This window comes from Stenella coeruleoalba (genome assembly GCF_951394435.1).
Source record: "Stenella coeruleoalba genome assembly, chromosome: 1".
Taxonomy (NCBI): domain Eukaryota; kingdom Metazoa; phylum Chordata; class Mammalia; order Artiodactyla; family Delphinidae; genus Stenella; species Stenella coeruleoalba.
Genome location: NC_137169.1, coordinates 54,116,366 through 54,128,694, shown reverse-complemented (window position 1 = coordinate 54,128,694; position 12,329 = coordinate 54,116,366). Strand labels below are relative to the sequence as shown.

The 12,329-nt window shown below is 34.7% G+C and overlaps 1 protein-coding gene across 1 annotated transcript in view; it reads left to right on the top strand.

Annotated features, from left to right (window-relative positions):
• The window catches only part of ITGB3BP (integrin subunit beta 3 binding protein), an 88,763-nt gene that overhangs the window by 17,507 nt on the left and 58,927 nt on the right, over nt 1-12,329 (top strand). Inside the window, exon 2 of the mRNA XM_079899479.1 lies at nt 3,738-3,780. Coding sequence (XP_079755605.1) covers nt 3,738-3,780 — 43 coding nt within the window. The remainder of the gene's footprint in view (nt 1-3,737; nt 3,781-12,329) is intronic.

Sequence of the window (12,329 nt, the reverse complement as noted above, 5' to 3'; positions counted from 1 at the left end):
CTGTAGTATGTATTTCTTGAAAAAAAAAAACTTGAGAATAGGTGGACCCTTGCAGTTCAAATTCGTGTTGTTCAAGGGTCAACTGTACATTCACATCGTTGTACAACAATTACCATCGTCCAACTCCAAAACTTTTTTCATCTTGCAAAACTGAAACTTCCTATCCATTGAACAGTAACTCCCTATTCACCCCTCCTCCTAGCCCCTGGCAACTATCTATTTTCTTTTCTATAATATATATATACTTTTAATTTTTATTGGAGTATAGTTGCTTTACAATGTGTTAGTTTATACTGTACAGCAAAGTGAATCAGCTATACGTATAGATACATCCCCTCTTTTTTGGATTTCCTTCTCATTTAGGTCACCACAGAGCACTGAGTTCCCTGTGCTATACAGTAGGTTCTCATTAGTTATCTATTTTATACATAGTATCAGTAGTGTATATATGTCAGTCCCAATCTCCCAATTCATTCCACGCCCCCCCCCGCTTCCCCCTTGGTATCCATACATAAATGTCTGTGTCTCTATTTCTGCTTTGTAAATAAGATCGTCTATACCAGTTTATTCAGATTCCATGTATACGCGTTAATATACAATATTTGTTTTTCCCTTTCTGACTTACTTCACTCTGTATGACAGTCCCTAGGTCCATCCATGTCTCTACAAATGACCCAATTTCGTTCCTTTTATGGCTGAGTAATATTCCACTGTATATGTGTACCACATCTTCTTTATCCATTCCTTTGTTGATGGACAGGTTGCTTCCATGTCCTGGCTATTGTAAATAGTGCTGCAGTGAACACTGGGGTGCATGACTGCTTTAAGCACCTCATTTGAGTGGAATTATATAGTATTTGTCCTTTTTTGCTTGGCTTATTTCACTTAGCATAATGTCTTCAAGGTTTATCCATGTTGTAGCATGTGGACTTTCTTTCCTTTGAAGGCTGAATAATATTCTCTTGTATGTGTATATACCAAATTTATTACTTATTCCTCTGTCCACAGACACTTGCATTGCTTTCACCTTTTGGCTATTGTGAATACTGCTGTTATGAACATGGGTGTACAAATATCTGTTTGTGTCCCTACTTTCAGTTCTTTTGGGTATATATATATATTCATAAGCGGGATTACTGGATTATATGTTCATTCTAGGTTTAATTTTTTGAGGAACTGCCAAACTATTTCCATAGCAGCTGTACCATTTTACAGTCCCACAGGACAAGAGTTCCAGTTTCTCTATCCTGGCCAACACTTATTTTCTGGATTTTTTGATAGTAGCCATCCTGATGGTTGTAAAGTGGTATCTTGTGGTTCTGATTTGTGTGTCTGTGGTTCTGATTTGCATTTCCCTAATACTAGCGATGTTGAGCATCGTTTCTTGTGTTTACCAGCCATTTGTATATCTTCTTTGGAGAACTGTCAATTTGAGTTCTTTGCCTATTTGGGGGTGCCCATTTTTTTAAAATCAAGGTAGTAACCACAAGAGCTGCTATTACTTTACAGAACTACCAGAGATATATCACTTTTAATTGCTAACTAATACTGGTAGCAAATAAGTAAGAACTTTAGGAAAATATTTGTCCCACATATCTAATCAAGTTTTGCCTGTCCTTCCTTTGTGTGTTTCATCCGTCTCTTTCTCTCTGTTTCTGTTAACATCATCCTAATCCACTTAGCATCATCTATGCTACAGTTGTTTGTGAGTTTTTTAAAAAGGGTAAAAGCATTTAGTAGGTGCTTAATTTAATAACTGATATCTTGACACTGGGCCCAGTTCTACCAGAATGGTAAGAATAGATGGTCATAAATTTCTAGTAGGTTTGTTTTTCTTTACCTCTTTAGCTCCTCCCCCTCAATTCAACAAGGATTTATTATGAACAGGGTGTAAAATCTGAGTTTCTCTCACTCAACCTGTGTGATAGGGGGCAAATCACACTAAACTCTTCTCTATTGGATGACCTAAGTAATCTCTTAGGTTTCTCCTAGTCTTGTCTAGTAAATGTCTTTATGATTCTTGTAACTATTACCAGCTTTTGGATATTAGATGCCTGAATTATCTGAGAACCACATTACCCACAATAAATCATGTTTTTAGATTCTCACTAAACTGTTAGAGTGAGAGATAACAGTCTAACTCAGATCACTTTCTTATTTACTTTTACATATCTCCTTGGGCTTCTTAGATCAACCTAGGACCTAAACTGGAAACCTTTTAAATACAAATATTTAGTTTCTCTACGAATTAGCCATCACTAATAAAGCAAGAATATTTTGAATGGTTAATATCGGGGGTGGGGGTTATTTACTTCTAAAAAGTAGTATTGCATCTTAACAGCATTTAAAAACAAAGGCTGAAAAATGCTGTACTGTGTACTTTTAGTTTTTGATTTCTACTTTTGAAGTTTTATAAATACAAAAAACATCTCACACACCTGAATAGGGTAATATATATTCCAAAGCTAAATATAGTACTTTTTTTGATTAGCTGCCATTTTTGTTCATAACCTCTGTTCTCTTCTTGCTTCATTGAGAATTCACATTAAATTGATTTCAAGTGGACTTCTAAAAGATATGAGTAATTCTTTAAACCAATTTAGTTAATTTTAAGAAATAATGTTATGTGATAGGCTAATGTAGATATAATAGCAAAATTAAGTGAACTATTTTAAATAGATTAAATTTTTGTATTTAATATTTATTGCTGAGTAATTTTTATAAATTGTCCATCTCTTCTATTCCTGCTTCTGTCACTTGTTTGAAAGTCAGTAGTCACTTATTTATGTATAGTCATTTTCTAGGATCTATAAATTTTGTTTTGTTTTTTGTAGTACAACCTTTATAATAAAATTTGTTTGCTTTATGCTCAAATTTTCTAATATTTTAAATAACTTAATTTCTTTTTCTCAGAGATCGAGAAAGTACTTTTAACGTTGCATTTGTCACTGGGAAAACTAGTTTTAATTTATATTGACCTTTTTCTCCTTTGAGCATTTAGTCTGTGTTCAATAAAATGTTGATGACTGCTCTTTAGAAGACAGCTGTACGAAATAAAGTATTATAAATATTCAGCTTTCCTTTCTAAGCATTGTCACCAACAGCTGGGCATCCAGTTTAGCAGAACAGATTTTGCACAGAGAGAGCCTGGCATGTTCCTGAATCAGTTTAGTGAAGGAGACAAAAAATAGTTTCTTATGGATTGGGGACTTATAAAGACATAGAGCATCTGTTCCTCAGTTAAGTCATAGTCTGGTAGCACTGAATCATGTTTAAAGCTAGAATAAGGTGCAAAACTTTTTCACCTTGCTCATACTTTTATTTTAATAGCTAGTGTATTATTTCTGCAAATAATATACTTTCAACATCTCCATTGAAGGTATGTAAATTATTTTCCTTTTATGTATAATTTTTGTTAGTGGTATTTTAAAACACACAAATATATTAATTTTTTACTAAGATTATTTTATAATATAACTTTAGTGTTTGAATTGTATAATGGTGCATATATATAAAACTACATATATAAAAATCCATCTAAATATTTAATTATGATTTCATCTTGATATATGCTATCAAAAAATCAGTTTCATCATTGTGAAAATTGCTTTCTTCATAGGTATTCTACTTTAGTTGGTGAAAGTAACTTAGAATCTTTGTTTATATAGATTACTCTTAAATACTTGGCTACTTAAAGCATATTAAATCTAAGATGTCTTTAACTATTTTGTTTGCAGTGTTAAAAGATCACTGAAATTGGATGATCTGTTAAAAGCAAATGTAAGTATTTACTTATGAGTTTGTAATTGCATAATAAGATTGTGTTTTTAATTTTTTGACAGCTAATTTACCCTTATACTAAATGTAAAAAGTATCAAAAAAACCCACTGTGACATAATTGTTATTGGTACACCATTTTCTACATATAAAATTTGTAATCTAATATATGGAAATTCCTGGCCAGCTTGAGGTTTTTATTTAAAGGGCAAATTATTTGAAGCCTTAATGAAATAATTTAGTAGAAATTAATTCACTATTTGTAGAAAAAAAATGCTCTGCCACTTAAATGCAGATAAATAAAGATGGAACAGTGGCAGTGCTTTAATCTGCATTCTCTAATCTGCTAAAATGAAATAAAAGCATTAACAACATTTTTATATCAAAAAGGTAATTACCCCCTCAGCTACGCTGGCATGAATAAACAATTAAATACTAACACTGTAATAAATTTCACTGTGGTTGTCACAACAAGAATAAAATTGTACTGTTGCTATTACTTTTTGTAAATCTCATCATAGCACATTACCAATACCAGCATATCATGACATATGCTAGTTTATTATCTTTTCATTACCAATATTGGATCTAGATACAGACACTAATACTGGGATACTTATGGCCTTAGTAATCTTAAATGCAAGTAAATTGGTGAGAAAGTAAATTAAAACAAATAGCTAGTCAGTAAATGGGCTCCTATGTGAGAATGCCATTTCAAGAAATGGGTTTTATATGGAATTTCTCTTCAGAAGACTCACTGGTATTTAACAATTTACCATTTTTAAAAATTCCTAGATGCTTTTTTTAAAAATTTAAACAAAGGTGGCAGAATACTGCAATGCCACTAAAAAAATCATTAGCAGTGTAATTAGCAATTTAGAACACTATTATCCAACTTGTTCTGTACAGAATGCAGCTGTGACTGTAATTTTGCATCTGTTTCTTTGGTCAGAATGGTATTTTGGTAGATGAGTAGTCCAGCTTGAAATGAAATACTGTTCTTTCCTGCCCCAAAACTGTTCTTTGGGAGGTGGTAACATCATTTGAATGGAAGAGAATGGCCATTTAGGAATTCATCCTTTTCATAAAGTACAGTTGTCGTCATGGCAAGCTTTCTATCCATTTTTTCTCCAGATTAGGATGTGTCAAGGTAGCCAGTGACACAGCTAATATCCTGTATTAGAAAAATACATTGTTATGTTTGGCCCAATTCTGTACCTTTAAACCAGTTGACTTAGCTTGGTACCACATGGCCACCAACTGCTAAATGCAGGTTCCTAGCATCCTATCCTGGGCCTTCAACATTTCTGTTTTCTAACCTATTTCTAATATTTATTATTATTTCTGATATTTTCAGCTTTTGTATCTTGCCTCATAATTTGTTTGCAGCTCTTAGATCTGACAGCTTTGGCTCTGGTGCTAAATCTAGGCTTCTCTCTTTAGCTACATTTATGCTTCTATCCATTCCCAGTAACAGCTAAGCCCTGAAGCAGCCTGGTTCCCAAGAATCTGCCTACATGCCAGTGATCCCACTGAGGCTGCCTTAGTCCGTACAAAGGAAAATTACCTATAACTCTAAGAGCACCTAATTGCTGTGAAGCTATAGAGGAACTAGTAGTAACTTTGTGGTCATTTTGCCTTACCCATATGATGCTGAAGGAAGAAGGCTCTGGTGTCCAAGGAAAGGAGATGGCTTTTATATGCCAGTTGGTTGAAGTGGAGCCTGTTCATTCTAAACAACTGGTGTTTTCTCTCCCAGCAATAATTAGAACTACCAAATACCAGTGTTCCCAATGTGGCTACAGACCTTCATGGAGATTAATGCTCCATGATGTTAGGGCAAGTCTGCAAAAGTAATTTTCCTTATGATTCCCCTAATAGGGAAAACAGGGGTATGGATCATTCCCTGTTATCTTCCTTTAATATATATAGAGTATATACTATGAGTACCACTACTTGCTGAACCTCTCAAATTGTTGGGGGGTAATGAGTGATGAAGGTTTTGATTTATCATTACCTGCAATATTGGGGTTGCTGAAGTTATTGCCCTCCAAGCACTGTTTCTAGATGAATTTTCAGAAACAAAGTTGAATTATTTATTACAAACTGTTGCCAATGGCAGTCCAGATGAATTTATAGGGACAGCTGGCTACCTGGTTATATACCTAGCCAGCTTGACCTAATCTCTTTCAGGCTACTTCAGAGAAGGAATGGGAGAAGCAGATGCTGCAGATTGGGAAGGGAAGGAGCATATTTCCTACCAAGGCCAACTCAATAGGCATGCTGCTAGAATGAATGCAGTGCAAGTTTGGGGGAGGTTTGCTGATTTGGACATACATACCCAGTCGAAATTATTCCCTTACCGTTAGTAGGATAGTTCTAAGTCTGATTATTCCCATGGCCTAACCTTATCTCTCTGAGATAAGGCTTTTACTGACTCCTGAAATTAGAAAGAACTTGGGACTTCAGGGCATTAGGAAATATTATAGCTCATATTCTGTAGGCTTACTTATTGATTTGGCTCATCTGCTCCTTTTTCTCCCCCTCCCTCCCTCTTCTTCCCTTCCTTCCTTACCTTTTTATTATGGAAACTTTCAAACATACACAAAAGTAGAGACAATAATACAGTGAACTACCATGTAACCATCACCCAGCTTCAAAAATTATTAACATTTTGCTTCATCTATTTATATATATATGTACACATATATTAATGTATATATGTGTGTATGTATCTGTATTTTTTTTCCTGGAATTTAGCAAATCCCAGACATGTTATTTCATCAGAATATTCTTCAGTATGCATTTCTAACAGATAATGACTTCTTTCATAACTATAGAGCCATTATCATACCTTACAAAATAAGAAGTAGTTCCTTAATAAAATCTTTTTAAAATTATTATTTATTTATTTGGTTGTGCCAGGTCTTAGTTGTGGCTCATGGGCTCCTTAGTTGCAGTGCATGGGCTCCTTAGTTGTGGCATGCAAACTCTTAGTTGCGACATACGTGTGGGATCTAGTTCCCCGGCCAGGATCGAACCCGGGGCCCCTGCATTGGGAGCACAGAGTCTTTACCACTGCACCACCAGGGAAGTCCCAATAATATCTTTCACCCAGTTTATATTCACATTTCTATAGTTGCTTCAAAATGTCCTTTTACAGTTGGCTTATTAAAATCAGGATCCAAACAAGGTTTACACATTGTAGTGGTTCTTAAGAACCTTGAGAGTTTTTTTTCCCCCAACTCCTTTTAAATCTTTTAAAATCTCACTCTTTTTCTTGTAATTTATTTTTTGGAAAAAACTGAAATATTTTTTCCATATTTCACATTCTAGATTTGGTTGATTGTTTTCTTGTGGTGTCCTTTAAGTGATTTCTCTAATCTTCATATTTCCTATAAAACTCATAGTTAAAACTAGAGGCTTGGTTAGATTGTGGTTCATATTTTGATAAGAATGCCTCATAGGTAGTCTGTGTAGTTCCTGTCTCATCACCTCAGGAGGCACAAAATGGTCTTGGTTTTACCAGCCTGATCCACCCATAATAAAATTCTCCGTCAATCTTTCTCCTAATTTTTTTTAAATGCCTTGATGATTATTTTATAGATTCCTTATTTCACTACAGTTATCAAATATTGATTCCTTTTTTTTTTACCTTTTGATTTTGGAGAATTTTGATTATGGAGAATGCACTGCCCATTACCCAGCTTCAGTAATTATCAACACAAGTCTAATCTTATTTCATTTATATTCCCACGCATACTTCAGTATCCCCCATACTAGATGATTTGAAGCAAATCTCAAACATCATCCATATCATCCTAAATACTTCAGTAATTATTTCTAAAAGATAGACTTTAAAAAAACTATAATAGTATTATCAGGGCTTCCCTGGTGGCGCAGTGGTTGAGAATCTGCCTGCCAATGCAGGGGACATGGGTTTGAGCCCTGGTCTGGGAAGATCCCACATGCCGCGGAGCAACTAGGCCCGTGAGCCACAACTACTGAGCCTGTGCATCTGGAGTTTGTGCTCCGCAACAAGAGAGGCCGCGACAGTGAGAGTCCTGCACACCGTGATGAAGAGTGGCCCCCGCTCGCCTCAACGAGAGAAAGCCCACACACGGAAACGAAGACCCAACACAGCCAAAAATAAATAAATAAATTTTTTTTAAAAAAAAGTATTATATCTCTCAGAATGAATTCCTTAATCATCAAATGGACATCTTTGTTCAAATTCCCAATTATCTCATACACTTTTTGACAGTTCAGTTCTCTTTTTTTAATTTTAGCGTTTTTAATTGAGATATAATTCATGTAATATAAAATTCATAATTTTAAAGTATACACCCGTGGTTTATTATATACTCATTACATTGTGCAGCCATCACCACTATCTGATTTTAGAACATTTCCATCACCCCAAAAAGAAATCCATACCTATTAGCAGTTAGTCTCAATTTCCTCCTCCCTACCCCCCCAGTCCCTGGCAACTAATAATTTATTTGCTGTCCTTATGGATTTGCCTATTCTGTACATATTATATAAATGGAATGGTACAATATGTGACTGACTTTCATTTAGCATAACATTTTCAGGGTTTATCCATGTTGTCACATGTAACAGTACTTTATTCCTTTTTATGGCTGAATCATATTCTTTTGTATGGGTATATCACCTTCTGTTTATCCATTCCTCAGCTGAAGGACATTTGGGTTGTTTCCACTTTTTAACTATTATGAATAATGTTGTATATAACATTCTTGTACAATGTTTTGTATGAACATGTTTTCAGTTTTCTTGATTACATACCTAGGGGTGGAATTGGTGGGTCATACGGTAATTCTAACTTTTTGCAAAATTGCCAAACTCTTTTCTACAGCAGCTACACCATTTTACATTCCCACTATCAGTGTATGAGAGTTCCACTTTCTCCACATCCTCAACAACACTTGTTATTTTCTGAATTTTTGATTCTAGCCACCCTACTGGATGTGAAGTGCTATCTTATTGTGGTTTTAATTTGCATTTCCCTGATGATGTTGAACATCTTTCCATGTACTTATTGGCCATCTGTATATTTTTTTTGGAGAAATATCTGTTCACAACTTTTGCCCATATTTTAATTGGGTTGTCTTTTTACTGTTGAATTGTAAGAATTCTTTATACTGTTACCTTGTCAGATATATGATTTGCATATACTTTCATCAATTCTGTGTGTTGTCTTTTCACTTTCTTGATAGTATCCTTTGATACACAAAAGTCTTAAATTTTGATGAAGTCCAATTTACTTTTTCTTTGATTGCTTGTGCTTTTGGTGTCATATCTAAGAAACTGTTGTGCAGTCTATGGTAATGCAAACTTTCACTATGTTTCTTTCTAAGAGTTTTATAGTTTTAGCACTTATGTTACATTTAAGACCTTATTGAGTTCATTTTTGAACATGGTATGAGGTTAGGGGCATGTGGATATTCATTTGTCCTAGCATTGTTGAAAAGCTATTATTTCCCCCGTTGAATGGCCTTAGAACCCTTGTTGAAGATCAGTTGATTATAAATTCATGGATTTATTTCTGGACTGTCAAATCTATTCCATTTGGTTGTAGAGCTGAACTTTTGCCACTACCATGCTGTGTTGATTACTATAAGTTTTCAAAAAGAAAGTTTTTAATTACTATAAATTTGAAATTAGGAAGTGTGAGTCCTCCAACTTTGTTCTTTTTCAAGATTGCTTCTGTTGTTCCATATGCCTTGCAATTCCTGGTGAATTTTAGGGTCACCTTCTCATTTCTGAAAAAGAAAAATTTATACTTTTGATAGGAATTACACTGAATCTGCCATTTTAAAATTAGTAATTCTTCTGAACCATGAACACAGGATCTATTTCTATTTATTTTGATTTTCTTTAATTTTTTTCAACAATGTTTTGTAGTTTTCAGTATACAAGTCTTATACTTTTGGGTTATATTTATTCCTCAGTGTTTTATTGTTTTTGGTGATAATGTAAATGGTTTTTTGTTTTTTTGTGTGTGGTACGTGGGCCTCTCACTCTTGTGGCCTCTCCCATTGCGGAGCACAAGCTCCGGACACACAGGCTCAGCAGCTATGGCTCACGGGCCTAGCCGCTCCGCGGCATGTGGGATCTTCCCGGACCGGGGCACAAACCCGTGTCCCCTGCATTGGCAGGCGGACTCTCAACCACTGTGCCGCCAGGGAAGCCCTGTAAATGTTTTTATAATTTCCCTTTAGATCAGTCATTGCTAGTGTATAGATACACAGCTAATTTTTGTATATTGATCATGTATTGTGTAACTTTGCTGAACTCGTGTATTAGCTCTAATACTTTCTTATAGATTTTTTAGGGTATTCTATATATCAGATCATGTCATTTTTCTTTCCCATCGGATGCATTTTTTTCTTATTCTTGCTTATTGCCCTGGCTTGAACCTCCAGAACAATGTTGAGTAGAGTGGCAAGAACAGATATCATTGCCTTGTTCCTGATCTTAGGGGGAAAGCATCCAGTCTTTTACCATTAAATATGATGTTAGCTGTGAGTTTTTCCTAAATGCCCTCTGTCAGATTGAGACACTTCCCTTCTATTCCTAGTTTGATGATTATTTTTTATTATGAAAGAATTGTATTTTTGTCAAATGCTTTTTTGCATCTATTGAGATGATCGTGTGGGTTTTTTTCCTTTATTCTATTAATATGATGTATTATATTGATTGGTTTTTATATATTGAACCAACCTTGCTTTCACAGGATAAATCCCACTTGGTTGCAATATATAATTCTTATTTTTCTCTGGTTTCAGTTTGCAGGAATGTTGAGGATTTTTGCATCTGTATTCATAAGGGAGATTAGTCTGTAGTTTTCTTTTAAGGTGTTTGTCTGGTTCTGGTATCAGAGTAATGTGGTCTCATAGAATGCGTTAGGAAGTGTTCCCTGTTTTTGATAGAGTCTGAGAAGAATTGGTGTCAATTCTTCTTTAAATGTTGGTAGGATTCACCAGTGAAGCTCTCCAGTCCCACGCTTTTCTTTTTGACAAGTTTTCTGAATTGATCTAATCTCTTTACTTGCTATTGATGGATTCCAATTTTCCATTTCTTCATGATTCAGTCCTGGTAGGCTGTGTATTTTGGGGAATTTGTCCATTTCATCTAGATTATCTAATTTGTTGGTATACAGTTGTTCATAGTATCCCCTTATAATACCTTTTATCTCTCCAAGGTCAGCTGTAATATCCGCCCCCCATTCCTGATTTTAGTAATTTGATTCTCATTTCTTTCTTAGTCAGTCTAGATAAAGGTTTGTCAATTTTCTTTTCAAAGAAGCAACTTTTAGATTCATTGATCTTCTCTATTTTCTTATTTTACATTTCATTTGTTTTCTCTTTAATATTAGTATTTATTATTTCTTTCCTTCTGCTTCCTTTGGTTTTAGTTTGCTCTGGTTTCTTAAGGTGGAAGGATAAGTTATTGATTTGAGAGCTTTCTTCTTTCTTAATGTAAGTGTTTAACTTTCTCTCTGAGTACTGCTTTCTCTTCATCCCGTAAGTTTTTACATGTGTTGTGTTTCATTTTCATTCTCCTCAGAGTATTTCTAATTTCCCTTTTGATTGGTTATCTAGGAGTTTGTTAATTTCCATGTATTTTTGTATTTTCCAAATGTCCTTCTTTCTTTAATTTCTGATTTTATTCCATTGTGATTAGAAAACATTCTTCACATGATCCAAATCTTTTTAAATTTACTGAGATTTGTTTTATGGCCTAACATACCTTCTATCCTGGCTAATGTTACATATGTACTTGAAAAGAATGTGTATTCTGCTTTCGTTGGGTGGAGGGTTCGATAGATGTCTATTAGGTCTTATTGGTATATAGTGTTGTTCAAGTCTTCTGTTTCCTTGCTGATTTTCTGTCTAGTTGGTCTATCCATTGTTGAAAGTGGGACACTGAAGTTTCCAACTATTATGGTTGAATTTTCTATTTTTTCCCTCAATTCTGCCTGTTTTTGCTCCTTGTATTTTGGGGCTGTCTTGTTAGATGTGTATGTGTGTGTGTGTTTATAATTGTTATATCTTCTTTTTTTCAGTATCAGTAAGTCTTTATTCATTGTGTTTTCTTGGAGAAAAGAAGAGGAAGGGGAAAGGATCAGCATATAGCAGAAGTATATAGCAAAAGTATAGCAGAAAGGGAAGCAAGTATCCATTAAAACCATAAACACACACTGGTGATAGATTCACCAAAGCCCAAGGGAGCTCAGTCTTCTGTAGTTCAGGAATGAGAGGAGGGTATCAGGGAAAGAACAAACAGGTTCATGCTATCTTTCCCTCCTTATAAATTCAACAGTTAGCACAAAGCTTTGGTTTCTAGTAGTAAACATGGAGTTACATTTGTCCATCTCTTATTAAACATAAGTTTTGACTTAATTTTTTTGCATCTGTATAAAAGCTCCCGAGTGACTTGGATATATACATTCATCTTCCCTCTCTTGGTTTCCTACCCCATCTTTCTACATGAAAGCCCCCCATTGCTTCTCTCAATCTGTAATA